The sequence below is a fragment of the Geotrypetes seraphini genome, chromosome 2 (assembly GCF_902459505.1).
Source record: "Geotrypetes seraphini chromosome 2, aGeoSer1.1, whole genome shotgun sequence".
Classification (NCBI taxonomy): domain Eukaryota; kingdom Metazoa; phylum Chordata; class Amphibia; order Gymnophiona; family Dermophiidae; genus Geotrypetes; species Geotrypetes seraphini.
Window position 1 is genome coordinate 336,606,325 of NC_047085.1, and position 19,248 is coordinate 336,625,572.

General features: G+C 41.9%; 1 protein-coding gene across 9 annotated transcripts in view; it reads left to right on the forward strand.

The window, feature by feature from the left end:
- Window positions 1-19,248, forward strand: part of SUGCT (succinyl-CoA:glutarate-CoA transferase) — a 965,969-nt gene that overhangs the window by 809,610 nt on the left and 137,111 nt on the right. For all 9 annotated transcript variants that reach the window (XR_004538045.1, XM_033930269.1, XM_033930264.1 and 6 more), the window contains exon 13: window positions 8,120-8,183. Coding sequence is in view for 8 of the 9 variants with exons in the window: in XM_033930269.1 (XP_033786160.1) it covers window positions 8,120-8,183 (64 nt within the window). In the remaining variant the exon portion in view is untranslated. The remainder of the gene's footprint in view (window positions 1-8,119; window positions 8,184-19,248) is intronic.

Here is a 19,248-nt window from a genome sequence, read left to right on the forward strand (position 1 = left end):
CCTCTGACGCAACTGGACATTGCTTCAGAGGACAAGCTTCTGCCCGCACACGACTGAATGTACACTCCAGCAGCTTTCAACAATTCTCAAACCTTAAAACGTGCCGCAAAGGTTAGGGGAGGGAGAGAGAAAGATTCAGGTAGGTAGGAAGGAGGGAGGGGACCATGTGCATTCCCTCCCTTAACTGCAGGGACAAGGCTACTCGCAGCTAGCTGCGGGTAACATCCACTATGTCATTCTCTAGTTTATACATGGACTGATGGTGCTTACCTTAAATTGAATGGGGAGCCTTCCAAAACTCACCTAAAACCTACTGGACCTACCTGTCTACCACACCAATAATCCTTATGCCTGCAGGTGCCACCTATATGTCAATGCAGAGGGGTTTTGGTGGATTTTGTTTGGCACACATTTTCCTCCACAAGTTAGGGTAGGATATGCATCTGGGTCCCCTTCTCTGGGGTCCACTGCACTAACTACCAGGCTACTCGAGACACCTACTTGCTGCTCTGCTAGAACTGGTCATAATTCCGCAGCTGTCATAGGGAGAGGTATATACGGTTTCTTTCACATTTTTTTTTTTGGGGGGGGAGGGAGGTCACTTGCTATTGGGCCAAAATTCCGGGAACAAAAGGAACGGAAACAAAGATCGGCATCTATTACAGACCCTCCAGGGCAGTCCGAAGAAATTGATGGAGAGATGACAGATGAGATTAAACACAACTGCAAGGGAGGCAACACAGTTATCATGGGTGACTTCAGCTATCCAAGGATAGACTGGAACCTAGGCACCTCCAGCTGCGGTAGGGAGACCAAGTTCCTGGATGCTGTAGGCGATTGCTTCTTGGAACAACTTATCAAGGAAAATACAAGAGGAAATGCAATTCTGGACTTAATTCTAAATGGACTACGAGGACCGGCGCAAGGTGTAGAAGTAGAAGGGACACTGGGAAACAGTGATCACAATATGATCAGCTTCGACCTAGACACAGGGGCAAAACATCGATCCAGAACATCGGCCATGGTACTGAACTTCCGAAAAGGGAATTATGAAGGGATGAGACTCATGGCAGGGAAGAAGATTAAGTAGATTATAAACACTGTAAAAACGCTAGAGCATGCATGGTCCCTTTTTAAGGACACGGTCACCGAGGCGCAAAATCTATATAAACCATGTATCACCAAGGGATCCAAGAGGAAAAAGAACAAGGAACCGGCGTGGCTCACTGTAGCAGTGAAGGAAGTGATCAGAGACAAGAAGACTTTGTTTAAGAAATGTAAAAGGTCAAAAATGGACAAAAATTGGAAATAGCACAAATAATATCAAAGCAGGTGCCACAAGGCGGTAAGAAAGGCCAAAAGAGACTATGAGGAAAAAATAGCCAAGGAGGAGAAAAACTTAAAGCCATTCTTTCGATATATTAAGGGGAAACGACCCGTGAAGGAAGCGGTGGGGCCGTTGGATGATCATGGGATAAAGGGAGTGCTAAAGGAGGACAAAGCCATTGCTGATAAATTGAACACATTTTTTGCGTCTGTATTTACCGAAGAGGATATGCACAACATACCGGAAGCCGACAAGCTATATGCAGGAAACGAGGACGGGAAGTTGACAGGGTTGACAGTCAGTCTAGAAGAGGTATGCAGGCAGATTGATAGGCTCAAAAACGATAAATCCTCGGGACTGGATGGCATCTATCCGAGGATAATCAAGGAACTGAAAGGGGTTATAGCAGAACTGCTTCAACTAATAGCTAATCTGTCGATCAAATCGGGAAAGATTCCGGAAGACTGGAAAGTGGCGAATGTCACGCCGATCTTCAAAAAAGGTTCGAGGGGAGATCCGGGAAACTACAGATCGGTGAGTCTGATCACGGTACCGGGAAAGATGATAGATATGCTGATAAAGGACTGAATCATTGATCACCTTGACGGACACAATCTGATGAGAACCAGCCAGCATGGCTTCAGCAAGGGGAGATCTTGCTTGACAAACTTGCTGCACTTCTTCGAGGGAGTAAACAGGGAGATAGACAAGGGCAAGTCAGTCGATATTGTATACCTGGATTTTCAGAAGGTGTTCGAGAAGGTCCCGCATGAACACCTACTTCGAAAATTTGTGAGCCATGGAATCCAGGGTGAAATACTCATGTGGATTAAAAACTGGTTGGCAGATAGGAAACAGAGAATGGGGGTAAATGGACAATACTCGGACTGGAAAAGCATCAAGAGTGGAGTGCCGCAGGGTTCAGTGTTTGGACCCGTGCTCTTCAACATATTTATAAACGATTGGAAATTGGCACGACAAGTGAAGTGATTAAATTTGCAGACAATACAAAGTTATTCAGAGTAGTGAAGACGCTGGAGAATTGCGAAGACCTGCAACGTGACATAAACACGCTCAAGAAATGGGCCACGACATGGCAAATGAGGGTTAACGTGGATAAGTGTAAGGTGGTGCCTGTCGGTAATAAAAATCTTATACATGAATACAGGATGTCCGGTGTGGTACTTGAAGAGACCCCCCAGGAAAGAGACTTGGGAGTACTGGTCGACAAGTCAATGAAGCCCGTCTGCGCAATGTGCAGCGGCAGCGAAAAGGGCGAACAGAATGCTGGAAATGATAAAGAAGGGGATCACGAATTGATCGAAGGTTATCATGCCGCTTTACCGGGCCATGGTAGGCACTCACCTGGAATACTTTGTCTAGCACTGGTCGCTCTACATGAAGAAGGACACAGTACTACTCGAAAGGGTCCAGAGAAGAGTGACTAAGATGGTTAAGGGGCTGGAGGAGTTGCCGTACAGTGAGAGATTAGAGAAAGTGGGCCTCTTCTCCCTTGAAAAGAGGAGATTGAGAGGGGACATGATAGAAATATTCAAGATAATGAAGGGAATAATCTTCGTAGATAGAGACAGGTTGTACACCCTCTCCAAGGTAGAGAGAGCGAGAGGGCACTCTCTAACGTTAAAAGGGGATCGATTCTGTACAAACGTAAGGAAGTTCTTCTTCACTCAGAGAGTGGTGGAAAACTGGAACGCTCTTTCGGAGGCTGTTATAGGGGAAAATACCCTCCAGGGATTCAAGATAATGTTAGACAAGTTCCTTCTAAACCAGAATGTACGCAGGTAAAGCTAGTCTCAGTTAGGATACTGGTCTTTGATCAAAGGACCGCCACTTGAGCGGACTGCTGGGCATGATGGACCACTGGTCTGACCCAGCATTGGCAATTCTTATGTTCTTATGTTTCTATGGTACTTTGTGTGTCTAAGTCAGTGGTCTCAAATGCAAACCCTTTGCAGGGACACATTTTGGATTTTTAGGTACTTGGAGGGTCTCAGAAAAAATAGTTAATGTCTTATTAAAGAAATGACAATTTAGCATGAGGTAAAACTCTATAGTTTATAAATCTTTCCTTTTGGCTAAGTCTTAATAATAATAATATAGTAATTTATTGCTAAAGAGACATATGATCAAGAAACTGTTTTATTTTACTTTTGTGATTATAATAAACATACCGAGGGCCTCAAAATAGTACCTGGCGGGCTGCATGTTGCCCTCTTGCCGTGAGTTTGATACCACTGGCCTAAGTTCTTTGAAAATGAGCCCCTAAGTACCGTATTTTTCGCTCCATAAGACACACTTTTTTTCCACCCAAAAAGTGGGTGGAAATCTCGGTGTTTCTTATGAAGCAAAGATATAAAATCTGTACCCCACCTGTACAGTTGCACCCCCCCATGCGCAGCTGCACCACCTTTCTGAACACTGACTGCCCGCCGCTGCCACAGGACCACCTTTTTAAAACAAACACCTCACCTGCCACTGCCGTCCCTTTTTCAAGCAGCCTTGTGGTCCTGTACCTTTTTAATCATACCCTTCCTGTATGTTTTTTTTTTTTAAACCCTGTACCTTTTTAAATTCTTCCTTCCCTCCCTCGACGTCTCCGTGCTATTTCAAGGCAACATGCACATGAGTCAGGAGCACAGAGGTCAGAACCAAGCTTTCCGTGCTCCCGCTTGGGTCCGTGCCACTTTCTGAATGGCTGGCGGTAGTTCTCCCGGGACTCACGAGAACTGCCAGCAGCCATTCAGAAAACAGCACGGGGCCAGGAGGGAATGTGGAAAGCTCACGCCTGACCTCCTCGCCCCTGACTTGTGCGACTGCTGCCCGGAAATAGTACGGAACCGTCGAAGGAGGGAAGGAACAATTTTAAAAGGTACAGACTTTTTTTAAAAAAAAAGGTACATGGGGGTGTTTAAAAGGGTACAGGGGTATGGGGGATGATTTAAGGTACCATGTATGTGGGAATATGTGGGATGATTTAAGGTACTAGGAGACCATAGGGGATATGGGGAGATGATTTAAGGTACTGGGGCATACGTTGGGGATATGGGGGGACGATTTAAGGTATTGGGGTATGTGAGGGGTATGGGACCTGCCTGCCTGCCTGCCCTGTCCTGGCTTACCACTAGACAACCAGAGGGGGAGACAGGGTACAGAGCCTGGCATGGAGGGGGGACTGGGTGCAGAGCCTACCAAAGAGTAGGGTGCAGAGCCTGGCAGGGAATTTGGTTCAGAATGGTTTTTTTCTTGTTTTCCTCTTATAAATCTTAGGTGCGTCTTATGGAGCGAAAAATATGGTATATCAGACTTGTTTCAGATGTGTATTCCTTATGTATAAAAATGATTATGTGAAGAAGTAGCCTAATGATTAAAGCAATGGTCTGAGAACCAATGGATTCCAGTTCAAATCCCACTGTGGCTGCTTGTGATCTTGAGAAAGTCACTTAACTCAGATTATGAGCCTTCCAGGGACTGAAAAATGTATATAAGGAACTGAAGTTTAAAAAAATTAAAATATACCATGCACAGAATTATTTAGAATAGTGCTTTCTTATAAGAATAAAATGGTGGTAAGTACCCAGTAAGCTCGTAGTTAAACTGTAGTGCCTGCAGAGGCCTGCATCTTTTTATAGTACTTCTGATGGGTAAATCTCTCTGTTGTACCCTGTATATTTCTAAAGCTCAACAAAAGAAAACGTTTGACACAGCTGTTTCTATGCCATATTTTCTAAGTTGCATAACATTTGGTTTGATGGCTTTAATGTTATTTTCATTAAAATCTGAGGAGAAATGATAAAATTATAGATAAAAACATTGCTGAAATACATGGCACCACCACCCTTTGGATTCATTATGCAAGCAAAAGTTCACTTTGTTTGTAGTGTTTTCTGTGGAACTGAAGGAATAAACTTACTTACATGGACCAGACAGTGTAATTTATGTGGGCTCCTAGGGGCTTTGTACTGTACCAATATACCAAACATCCAGAAAATCAGAGAACATTTTTGATTTATCATTTAACCTCTGCATGGAGACCTATCAGTCACAGTCATTATTTGCTGCTATTTCTTGATGTTTTCTGTGTAATGTTGCATAACTGCAAAACTTTTTCATACTGAATTGCTACTACTGTGACTCCTATTAATCATTTGTATAATGCCGAGAGATGTATGCAGCAAGTACAGACATAACTAAAAGACAGTCTCTGCTCTATGGAGCTTACAGTCTAGACAAGACAACTATATGGGGACAATGAATTGAATACTTCGAACTGTGTGCTGTTGAGAGAAAAGTTGAGAGCGTCTTGAGCAGAAGAGAGGAATATGTCAGCATTTTGAGGATATTCACATCTTTTTGTTGTCTTCTAAATGCTGGCTTTTACCAACTCTGTGACTGACCTGATAAACTTGCTCAGCACATGCTTTCTTTACACAAGCATGAAGAAAAAAATGTCACTTCCCATCGCAGTAAGCAAACAGTATTGAAATACTGTAAGTTGCATGCTTTAAATGTGTGCTAACATGAGCAAGCACACCAGAAATATGTACACATGTTCAGTGCACAAAAGAAATTTGTGTCAGAGTTGCATGCACATACATGTGGGCATATTCTAGAATGCTATTCAGTGCATAAATGCTGTTAGTATTGGGAAAATTGTAGCTGTGCACAGGGTGGTAATGTGCATACATCATACACGCATGCTGGAATGCTATTTGACCCATAAACATCACTATTATTCTGCACAGAAACAGAATTATTTTGTGTTTTAGTTTCAGTAGCCAAGTACTTTACTGTTTGTACCAGCACACCTCTTGTGGTTAACCATTATGTGTTGTTAATAAGATTATATTGTGTGTATATGAAAAATGAATGGGGAAAATGGTATTACTGTACTATTATGGGAGTGAGGTCTGGGGCAGAGCTTTCCACTGCCTATGCCTAGAATGATTATTTGAATAAAGTTGGGATTAAGTATGGTAACATCTATGAGGTGAAAATAACCAGGGTGGACTGCTAGAATGGTATCTCAGGGTGAGGAAGGATCTATACTTCTACTAAAACTAAGTATCTTAATAAAAAAATTTGGCCCATGACTTAGCCTGTGTTTTAGTTTTCGGCCCCTTATGTGATTCAGTTTGACACCTCTGACATACACAGTCTTCCCACATAATTCAGTGACAAAACCAGGCTTCGGAGGGCCTTAGAAATCTGAACCAATCTGGGCATTAGGCCCCTCCCAATGCATCCCAGGAAGCACTAGCATGGGGAAGGCCCACCGTTTTGGAGTGGTGGACCTGTAAGCAGAAGGGACTGGGCATCCCTCCTGCTATTATTCTGATTTGAGGTATGGGGGAGGTTGGGGTTGGGGGTGGTGGCTGTTCGAAGGGGGACAGGAGGTATCTGATGGCAGAAGGGAATGGGCATTCTTCCTGCCGATTTTTGTTACAGTGGGAAAGGGGAGGGTTCGGGGGTGGGGTGTTCCTGCTGGAGGGAGATCACAGTAGGTATCCATCCTGTTGATTTTTATTGATGTGCGGTGGGGGGGTGGAGTTTGGTTGGCGCTGGGGGGGGTGTCATGGTGGCAGGAGGGCATGGGCATTCCTCCTCCCTTTATTTTGGTAACAGGGTCATTGGGAGGAGGACCATCATTGGAGAGGGGGGTGGCTCATATTTTTTTTTTAAATGGGGCAGATATTTTGCACGTGTAACACGCACAATATCTGTGCCATTAAAAAAAGGAAAAGAAAAAAGCCCCAAACAGCTGAGTGGCAGCAGGCTGCTTTGTGGCTTCCCCTGCTGCTCAGCTATTTAGGCTTCCTCAAACTGGCTCTGTGCAAATGTCAAAGTTGCTCTCACACCAACCAGTCGGACAGGATTACGGTGAATCTCCGTGCAAATCATTTGCATGCAAACTTGTTGGAACATTGGTCACTGTTTCAGAATCGACCCAAAAATTGGCCCACAGCACCCGCATGGTCTTACCGACTGTGTTTTGTGCATCTAGCCTTCCGTGTCTATCTTAATAGCAATTTATGGCTATTTCCTCTTTTAGAATCAAGAACTGCCCACTTCTGTCCATGACAATGAGCTGTAACTTTTCCTGACCTCTGCCCATCCTTCTACTTAGAGCTGCCTGCTCACAACTCATCAAATTGTAACCATGTCCAAGACCTACAAACAAACCCAATTTTCTTTAATATCGAGTTTCTATGCTCTGAGCCCAAAAGTAATGTTGCAAACATGAAGGTGGCAGTGATCAAAACACTTCTGGTACAATACTGTTTTCATTGATCACTTTCTGTATTGGTTGATCCTTAATGTGCATGCTTTTATCTATGGGTTTGGAGACTTTCCTGGGACAGGACTTGGTCAGAGAAGGAAAGTATACATATAGTTTTTCCTAAAACAAAAGGAAAAGCATCTGCACAAATACTAAGGCACAGTTTTGAATGGATTCTATTTTATAGGCAATAATCATTCTAAGAAGCAGGTATGCTGATAAAGCTACATGCAAGGGCTTACCACTTTGTGGGCTGTTTCATTATCTACTTCTAAATCATTTCTATGATGGTTTGGTAAAGAGCCTTATAAGTTAGGAAGATATGGTAGAAACAAGAGCCAGGAAACAGAGTGATTTAAACTGTTGGCATTAGTAGTTTTAGAAATAATATTATTTCTCGCCTCAAAACTGTATTACTTACCGTATGCCTTTTTTTTTTTTTATCAGCGAGGTGTTTTATATATATACATATATATTAATTTTTTTCTTTTTAGGTTATACATAATGGCCTTGTCTTGGAAATGGATCACCCAACTGCAGGGAAGATATCCGTCCCAGGTCAGAAGTTATTGTAAATACCTATATTATTAGTAAGCTATCTAGGATTATGCCTATATGTAAGGAGGTGCCACAAAGGTTTGCACTCTTAGTGCTGCTTTATAATATTTATCTTGCATCTTTGGGTGCAGTGTTTGAGGAGTTATGTGTCAGCTATCGCTTGTATATGGATGATGTCCATTTTTTCCCCTGTGGATGATTGGAAAAGTGAACTTAAGAGAGATTGGCAGTGTGTCTGAGAAGAGTGAATGATTTGATGATGCAGCATAAATTGGCCTTAAATTTTGGGAAGACTGAAATATTGTTAGTAGGAAGAGTTAAAGATACCTCTTGGCCTATAGCAATTGAGATTGATTCAGTGAAGATTCTGGTTTGTAAACAGATGAAAGTATTGAATGCATGGTTGGATTCAATGCTATTGATGTTGATCCAAGGGTCATCAGGGTCATCCTTTTTTCACATGCGATTGTTGAGTGGATTAAAACCAATGTTATTGCAGTGTGATATTACAGAGGCTGGATTACTGTAATGTGTTATACCTAGGAATAGCTTCTTTTTGGTATAGGGCATCACAAGAAATCAGAATGCTGCAGCCAGTTTGATTTTTGTTAATGGTAGGTTTGAGAATGTGACCCCATTTTTGAGACAGTTGCATAGGTTGCCTATGAAGGTATGTGTTATGTTTGAAGTGCTTGTGCTGATTTTCCAGGCAATCAACTGTGGTATGCCTTGGTACCTGTTGAAGGTGCTGATGGTTTACTCATTATCCTTTGAGATCAGTATTGGCAATGCGTCTTTACACAGATGAGATACAGTGTGTGAAATATGCTGTGACCAGGGCAACAGCAATCTGGGTGGCGGGTGTGAGGCTTTGGAATGATCTTTCTAGTAATTTGCGATTGGTTGATAATTTACAGAAATTCAAGAAACTTTTGAAAACTTATTTGTTTGCACATATTTTCTATTTGGGTGGGTAAGGAGAAGACTGGTATTTTGCAGCAAATGTAGAGTTTAAATGATGTTTATATTATGTGTTGTATTTTATTTTTGTCAAGCTGATGTTTGGAACCCGTTTTGGTGTAAGTTGGCTATACAGTAAGTCTGTTAAATGAATAAATGTGTATTGTTTTTATAATGTGTACTCTAGTGCACTACTTAACAATAAGATAAACTACCTCAACATTCAAAAGACTTGTGGCCAGATGCACAAAACTATCTAACCATGTACCGATGGTCATTAAACCAGTTTGACTGGTTTAGCGACCAATGGAATTTGCTTTCTCTCTCTCCCTCCTCAGTCAGGTTTGTCTCTCTCCTCAGTCAGGTTTGTCTTCTGCAGTTGAGTCTGTCTGTCTCTTCCTTGTTGGGTCTCTCTTTTTCTCTCCATGGGTGTATCTCTCTCTGTCTCCCTAGCTGGGTCTCTTTCTCTCTCTCTCTCTCTCCATGGATATTTCTTGCTTTCTCTCCATGGCATGCTCTCTATCTCTTTCCCTATGATCTCTATCTCTCTCCCTCCCTCCCTTTCTCTCTCTCCATGGGTCTCTCTCTCTTTCTGTACCTCCCTCCCTCTCTCTCTCTATACCTCCCACCCTCTCTCTCTCTATACCTCCCTCCTTCTCTCTCTCTCTATGTCTCTCTCTCTCCTTCCCTCCCTCTCTCTCCCCCTGCTATGAGTCTTTCTCCCCCCTCCCCTTGTGGTTGGGTATCTCTCTCCTTCTTTCTTTCCTCCCTGTCCCCTTCCCTCCCACCCCCTTGTGGCCTGGTCTCTTTCTCCTCCCCACAGTCTCCCCCTCACCCCCACACACACACTCACTCACTCCTACCTTCATTGCTGGCATTGCTTTGCCTTGCACACTAGCACTGCCAGCTGGCTGGCCAGTTTGAGTTTCCTCTCTATGGCAGTTCAAGCTACACGGGAAAAGAAAGTTGAAATAACTTCCTCTTCCTATGTAGCTGGGAGTACCATAGAGATAGAAAAGACCCAAACCAGCCAGCCAGCAGTTCTAACCTGCAAGAAAAGGCACTGCCAGCAGGGAAGGTAAGAGTGTGGGGCCACAGGGGGAGGGAAAGAAGAGAGGGAGACCGACTGTGAGAATGGTTCCCGTTTCCAGGGCACTGCTGTGGAATGGTCTACCGTTCTCATAGCATTCCTGGGGAATTTTCCAAGTAAGTTCCCACTACCATGATATTACCACAGAAATGGTTTCCGTGTCACTCTAATTCAGAGGCACTTAACCAAACAGTACCGCTGAAAATCCCCTCTAATTGCTTAAGCCCAAATCAGCTACGTTGTGGGTGGTCCAGGAGGCAGAGTAGGCACTTTACCTGGTTAAGTACTGGTATTCAGTACTGGTATTCAGTACTTAACTAGATAAGTTAACCGGACAAATCGGACCGCGTCTTTGTCTATAATTTATCTGGTATAGGACTTAATATTGGCTCCCGAACCAAATTAAGTGCTGGCCATCTGCTTATACTTGGATTTTCAATGCCAATGCCTGGACATGGCCCAGCATTGAATATCTGGGCATAAAGCTGGTAGTAGCAACAACAAAAAAAATTGCTGACATTGCCACCTGAATTAGTGACTAAGGAATAGATGTTGATTGAATGACTGCAAAGATGGATTCTGATCTTGGTAAAACGATGATACAAAAAGGAGGCAGAGCTTATCCAAGATGGCGGTCTGAGGTATCTGCCGAGACGCCGTCGTGCTAGCGGTATGGTGAAAAGGAAGTCGAAAATACGGGTGTTTCCCGTTGAAGCAGCAACACCAGTTGGCCCGATGGATGTCTTCGTTGATCATGGCTCACGAACACCACAACCAGAGGTTTTCTCGCCTGGAGAGACCACGCAAGCTGAGGCATGGGATCTCTCCTTCGAGGCTGCCACCCTATCTCCGGACGAGCGGAGTCCACCTAACTGTCCCCTTGCGATGGAGGAGTCGTTTTTCAACGAGCCGGCTTGGGATACCCTCTTGCTGTCCTCTCTGAGTGGGAGGACCGACCCTGGAAGATCCCAGCAAGCGGCAATGAAATCATAGCAAGCTCAAGCAGACTCTTCAAGCACTCAGGTGGCTACAGGTACCTTGGGAGCCCAAGAAGTTTCTTTGATAACTGAGGTGGTCATTGGTACTGTGGGAACTGCAGGGAATTTTGGAACTGAGATTGCTCCCTTACAAAGGCCTAAGGTAATTACCATGGAATCCATATGGGAGGCCATATCAAATATGCAAACTTCACTGGGGAATCAAATTTAACAATTATCTTCGCGCTGTACTACTGTTCTCTCAGAAAATTTGGAATTCAAAAATAAAGTAGCAAGTCTGGAGAATAAAACGTGTGACATTGAGACTAAAATAAAAATGCTGGAAGTACAAGCTCTGACTTGGGTCAAGGACAGTGCTAGTTTGCACTTTAAACAGGAAATGTTGGAAACTCTGTTAGGAGATGTAATCTCTGGATTATTAATTTTCCGAAAGTCCAACCTATAACTGCCCTAGCTATGTTTAAAAGATATTTGTCTGAAATTTTGAAGGTACCAGAAACCTCGTACCCATCTCTCTCAAAAATATATTACCTTCCAACGAGAGTCAAATCTCAAAATCCAAATCCAAATCAGCAGAATTTATCTGTTGATAGTTTAGATTTGACACAGTTTCTAGAGAGGTCTGATACTGAGATTCAGGTCCCTGCTACATTAATAGTACAGTTTGCATTTGATTCGGATAGGGATTAGATGCTTAAGATGTTTTTAAAGCCTAGCAAACTGGCAATTTTATCTTCCAATATTTGCATCCAGCCTAAACGTCAGTCTTCATTCAAATGTAATAGGGGCTGGATTCATTCAAAACCCTCTCTAATCATCATATATGTTCAAGGACCCCTCAGCCCCACCACTCCACCGCTGTAATAGTTTGCTACTGTGGGAAGAATTATGTGGTCCTTCATCATTGGCTGCCCATTTAGATATCGTTGTTTAATTTAATAATGCTTGATTATTTCTTAATGTTATAAATATTCATAAATATCATAAATATAAAGTGCATGTAGTACTTATCTCAGCCAAACCTGGGAGTCAGACCCGACATGTTTCGCACACTAAAAGTGCTGTATCAAGGGTCTCCCAAGGTCGCCGCTGTCATCCGACTCCAACTATAATGTGAGAAAGATGTTTTTAAAGCATAAAGATGTTCCATTTTTGACAAATATAATTAGAATGTACCCCGATGTTTCTCGTTCAACCCAGAGAAGAAAGCAGTTTCTTATATTGAGAACTAAGGCTGTACAGTTAGGGTCAACCTTCATCCTAAGATATCCCTGTAAGTGTGTCATGATATTTGGAGGGAATAGATATGTATTTTATGACCCACAACAGCTATCTAAATTTATTTCTGATAGATAGTCTTCATGAGCTACTCTTCTCTCAAGTTAGCTCTAAAAAGAATTGTTCATGAGCAGTCAGATCACCTTTTTAGTTTGCCTGATACTTAGTTGCCTTATTTTAGCTTTTTTCTTTAGCTTCGTCTCCAAAATTATGGACTAATAATACGTTGTATAGGTTGATTTCCTTTAAGCAATTTGGAAATTTAATTTAATTTCAGTTTACATTGTATGTTTTCTTTTATTGACTTGTAATTAATGTCAATTGTTAAAATTATAAATAAATAATATAAAAAAAAGATGATACAAATTCACCAGATGGAAAAGAGAGAGATTGTGAAATGGTTTGCTTTCTGATCCCAAAATGAAGATTTTTCCTGATGGATGCAACAAATTATTCCAAAGAACTAGGGTCTCTGGAGACAGTCAGTTGCATCAAGAGTTATACCATGGATTGGTAACTCATACCTGAGGGAAAAACAAACAAAAAAACATTTATCAGGTAATTGAGTGCAGCCCAAGGTTCCTTTTGATTAACCAAAATAAAAGAAAAGAAATTCTATTTTCTTACAATTCTTGTAGTAAACATAGCCTAAAAATTGATTTCTTGTATAATGGCAAGCAAGACATAGGACCAGTTCTGTAAATGGTGCATAAATTTGAGCACCAATAAAAGAAACTAACAACAAAGATTACATGAGCTTCCTTTATCTCCATGCTGTCGGTGCAATGCAAAGCATAATACGAACTTGCACACACAAACTGTGGGGCAGAATGATATGTTCTTTTTGAAATGTATTTTAATTTCTCCAAATTATTATTCATTCAGCTTGTTTGGATTCTTCTTCTCTGAGACAATGAATTCTTTAAAGGAAGATTAGTACAGGAAGAGTCCACAGATTGTATTAGCACAAATATCACACTTAGCTATAGCGCTGGAAGACACTTCTTGCTACTCACAGTCTTCCACAAAGCATCTGTGATATACAGGCCTCCTTCAAAGAAGGAAGAAGTGGACACAAATTTAATAGAAGACATTCAAATATAGTTGGAAAAGGGGAAGTATTACTAATAGGTGGTTTTAATATGCCAGATTTTGACTTGAGGTTTTGCCTGTTATTAGCCTTGCATAGTATTGCTCCCCCCCCTTTATTTGGGGGGGGGGATCTGCTTTTGGTAGGAGGGGTGGGCTGGGGAGGGAATGGGGAGTGAGGGGGGGAGTTGTTGTATATTCTCTACACCATCTGTGCCTTTTTTGTAGTGTTTTTCTCTGTTCCATAACAATTGATTTCCAGTAAAATACTTGTATTTCAATTTATGAGATTATAGACAATTTTCCTGATCTATGTTAATGATTTCAATGAATTCCTGAGCTGTATATGTTCTATGATGTTCCTGTATGTTATTATTGCAAAATTTAATAAACAGATTGAACTCTAATATGCCAGATTTTGATTGGGGTACCCCTATTGTGGGGTCTCCTAGAAGTAGGGAGATCCTAGATTCTCTACAAGGAGAACTGTTCCAGTAGTTGGTAATGGAACCCATGCAGGATGGTGTCATACTAGACTTAGTGCTTACAAATGGGAAAAGTGTTTCTGATGTTATGGTGGGTGATCATCTGGCATCCAGTGATTACTATGTAGTGTGGTTTAATGTTAGGACAGGTGTTGAGAGGGCTCATTTGAAAATAAAGGTTCTAGACTTTAAAAAAAACTAGCTTTGTTGAGATGGGGGATTACCTCAAGAAGTTGTTGTCTGGAAAGGAACATCTGGAAGAAGTAGGAAAGCAGTGGGCAACACTGAAAGGAGCTTTTGTAAGGGCAACTAACCATTTTGTAAGGAAAAGGAAAAGGTCATTTTGGTTCTCAAAAGTAGTAGCTGAGAAGGTAAGGAAAAAGAGATTAGCTGTCATAAACTATAAAAAAGAAGACGGGCAAAAATATTTGGAATAGTTAAGAGAGGCTGGTTGAGTTGTTAGGAAAGCAAAGAAGCAAATGGAAGATAAAATAGCCGACACGCTGAAGTGCCTTGAGCAGAACCGCAGAAGACAAAACACAAATGGAGGTGTGGTAGATTTTGAACAATTTTCAGAGGACTGTGTTCATGAGGAGCTAACTAAACTAAGGGGGACAAATTGATGGAGCTAGATATTGTACATCCAAAAGTATTGAAGGAACTTAGGAAAGTTCTGGTAGTTCCGCTGGCTGATCTTTTCAATACTTTTCTAGAATTAGGAGTGGTACAAGAGGACTGGAGAAGGAGAAGGTCAGGTGTGGTCTTTCTCCACAAAAGTAGAAGTAAGGAAGAGGTAGGAAACTACAGGCCCGTAAGACTGACTTCTGTGGTAAGTAAATTAATGGAAACACTTTTAAAACAGAGAATAGTGAAGTTTTTGAAATCCAATGGATTACAGGACCTCAGGCAACATGATTTCACTAGAGGCAGATCTTGTCAAAAAAATCTGATCATTTTCTTAGATTAGGTGACCAGAGAATTCGATAGAGGGAGAACGCTAGATGTGGTGTATTTTAGATTTTAGCAAAGCAAAGCCTTTAACACAGGCATCTAATAAATAAACTGAGTGTTCTTCATATGGGTCCCAATGTGCCAGATTGGGTCAGGAACTGTTTGAGTGGAAGGCAACAGAGGGTAGTAGTCAGTGGCGATCACTCTGAGGAAAGGGATGCTACCAGTGGTGTGCCTCAAGGTTCAGTTCTTGAGCCTGTTCTTTTTAACATGTTTGCAAGCGATATTGCTAAAGTGCTGTCTGGTAAGATTTGCCTCTTTGCAGATGATACCAAAATCTGCAATAGCTTAGATACTCCTCATGATGTGTATAACATGAGGAAGGGACCTAGCGAAGCTTGAGGAATGATCTGAAATTTGGCACCTAAAATTTAATGCTGAGAAATGCAAGGTAATGCGTTTGGGCTGCACAAACTCGAGTGAACAGTACAGTTTAGGGGGTGAATAATTTTTATACATGAAAGAGTAGCGGGACAGGTTGTGACAGTTTGTGATGATTTTAAGGTGGCCAAACACATTGAAAAGGTGACAGCAAAATCTAGAAAGATACTAGGGTGCATAGGGAGAGGAATGGCCAGTAGAAAAAGGGAGTATTGCTGCCCCTGTATAAGACTCTGGTGAGACTTCATTTAGAATATTTTGTACAATTCTGAGACCACACCTTTAAAAAGATATAAAAAGTATGGAGTCGGTCCAGAGGAAGGCTACTAAAATGGTTGGTGGACTTCATTGTAAAGCATATGGGGACAGACTTAAAGATCTCAGTATGTATATTTTGGAGGAAAGGTGGGAGAGGAGAGATATGATAAAGACATTTAAATACAATCAGCAAAAAATTATTAGCCTAGTGGTGGAGATACCTCATGAAAGTGCATTTATAATAGGTGGAGAAAAAGCCTCAACTTATCAACAATATACGGATGGCAACCCAATCAGTTCTTAAGCCAGTCCTGCTCTGTATCATAGGCAAAAAACTCTACACGTTTCAAAATGTAACTTTTCAAAACGGGACCATAGCCACCACTGTGCACAGGGAGCCAGAAAAGAACAAAACAGTTCACTTATCTTCTGCCGATGGCAACAGCAGTGAGTAGATCTTCCTGCTATAGCACTTCTCACGCTGACAAAAGACAAGGAACTGGATGTCACCAACAAGGCTCTTGTTTCGCCGAACAACGGCTGCGTCAGGGCAATCACCTTTTCTCCTGCTCAGTCCACACATGACTCAGAATGGCGCTGGGATTTATGCTTCCGGGTTCATAGGGGTCAATGTCAAAAAACTTTATTTACTGGAACAGACGATCTCACCATCAGTAGAAGGCACACCATTCTACTTTCTGATTAAGTCCATAAGTTACATTTTGAAACGTGTGCCTATGATACAGAGCAGGACTGGCTTAAGAACTCATTCGGTTGCCGTCCGTATATTCTTGATAAGTTGAGACTTTTTCTCCACCTATTATAAATGCACTTTCAAGGGGTATCTCCACCACTAGGCTGATAACAATTTTTTGCTGATTGTATTTATATTTTGTTATTGCGATTTGGATTCTTGAAAGACATTTAAATACCTAACTGGCATAAATACACATGAGGCGAATCTCTTTCATTTGAAAGGAAGCTCCGGAATGAGAGGGCATAAGATGAAGTTAAGAGGTGATAGGCTCAAGAGTAATCTATGGAAATACTTTTTTACAGAAAAGGTGATAGATGCATGGGAGAGTCTCCCAGTAGAGGTGGTGGAGACAGACTATATTTGAATTCAAGAAAGCATGGGACAGGCACATGGAATCTGTTAGGGAGGAGGAGAAAGTGAATGCTACAGATGCTAGGAATGATTAAGAAGGGGATCATGAACAGATCCAAGAAGGTTATCATGCCGCTGTACCGGGCCATGGTGCGCTCTCACCTGAAGTACTGCGTCCAGCACTGGTCGCCGTACACGAAGAAGGACACAGTACTACTCAGAAGGGTCCAGAGAAGAGCAACTTAAATGGTTAAGGGGCTGGAGGAGTTGCCGTACAGTAAGAGATTAGAGAAACTGGACTTCTTCTCCCTTGAAAAGAGGAGACTGAAAGGGGACATGATCGAAACATTCAAAATACTGAAGGGATTAGACTTAGCAGATAAAGACAGATTGTTCACCCTCTCCAAGATAGGGAGAACGAGAGAGCACTCTCTAAAGTTGAAAGGGGATAGATTCTGTACAAATGTAAGGAAGTTCTTCTTCACCCAGAGAGTGGTAGAAAACTGGAACGCTCTTCTGGAGGCTGTTAGAGGGGAAAACACCCTCCAGGGATTCAAGACAAAGTTGGACAAGTTCTTGCTAAACTGGAATGTACGGAGGTGAGGCTGGACTCATTTGGAGCACTGGTCTTTGACCTGAGGGCCGCCGCGTAAGCGGTCTGCTGTGCAGGATGGACCACTGGTCTGACCCAGCAATGGCAATTCTTATGTTCTTATGACAGACTAGATGGGCCATTTGGCCTTTATCTGCCATCATGTTTCTCTGTATCTAGTTGGTCTGTGCATTAGTCCCGCTTTGTGTATAGGAAATCTGGTTTTAAACATGCATCTTATAAAGTGGGCAATGTGAGGGCTTGTTAGGAGAATTTAATTTACGGTTCACCTTTTGAAACTGCGTCCTCCTTAACAAAAAAGTAATACAGATTGTGAAGAGATCTTTGCATCTTTGTGTTTAGTAGCAAGCAAGGGAAAATATTTATTTTCTGACGACAGAATTCATAATGTATCCTACACAGCTCATGCCTTAACAACGAGCTTGGAGAAAAATAATAAGTGTGCTGTTGAGGGGTTTGTTTCAATAGGTGCTGTGTGAATATAGACCATTAGTTTGGCAAGATAAAATATTCTTATTATCTTCCTCGTTTGAGGGAGCTTTAAATAAACCTTGGGAGCCATTCTATAACAGGGTGTCTAGAATGTGATCATGTTTCCGAGTGTTAGACAGTAGCTGAACTGCAGTGTTTTGAACTGTTTAAGTCTCATAAGGGTAGTCTGGCATAAGGTATAATATTACAATAATCTAAAGAGGAAGCAGTTAAGGCAGAGCAAAGCATCAAGCGTGCTGAATGGTCCAAAAGGTATCTAACCATTCAGAGTCCCTTTAGTAAAAGGGCCTCTGTGTGCGCCTAATGTCTGTGATGGATTCCCAGACTTGAATAAAAAATGAAAATAAAACAGAATCAAGGAAGCACTAGCTAATTGGACAAAGCCAAATGCACTGTAGTAGCTCATTTTGAAATGGTATAGTACATCCCAAGGGTAATTTCTTCAGTACAATTTTGATTTGTTCTTAAACACAAAGGTTGAGTCATTGTTTCCTCAGAAAGTAACTCACTAAGCCAGGCTTTTTCCCCACAGCTGTACCTGATTTTCACTGCCACAGTACAATTTAATATATTTTAATAATGCCATTCTTTTCTGTGCACTTATTGCTAAAAAGCTCCAGTCACAAATCAGGAAATATGATTAAAATCCCAAATGTCAATTGAGCTTATTATTAGAACTTTATTTTAACCTCGAAATGTTTCTTTCTTGTGCATTGTTTACTACTATTTATTATTTCTATAGCGCTGAGAGGCGTACGCAGTGCTGTACTTTTTAACATACAATAGACAGTCCCTGCTCAGAAGAGCTTACATTCTAATATAGACAGGACATTTTGGGGTTGGGGAGGTTATAGTGGGTATAGGTAACTGACAGCAGTGAGGGGGAGTTTAAGAGTTGAAAGCAGTTTCCAAAAAGTGGGCCTTTAGCTTGGCTTTGAACACTGCCAGGGACGGAGTGCGACGTATTGATTCAGGCAGCCTTTTCCAGGCATACGGCGCCACAAGAAAAAAGGGACGGAATTTGGAGTTGGCAGTGGAAGAGAAGAGTACAGATAAGAGGGGCTTGCCTGATGAGCGGAGATCACGGGGGTGGGGGGTGGGGGGGATTAAAAGGCATAATTGGTGCCAATAAGTACCACTTATAAGGTTTAATTGAAACTTAGGTGCATAGCAGTGTGGCCATATTCTATAATAGTGTACCTAATCATTAGGAGGTGCACAAGGAGATAAGTGCAAAGAGAGATAAGTGGAGGCGTGGCTTGCACTTAAGTGATGTTGTTACAGAATCAGCCTGTCAGTGCT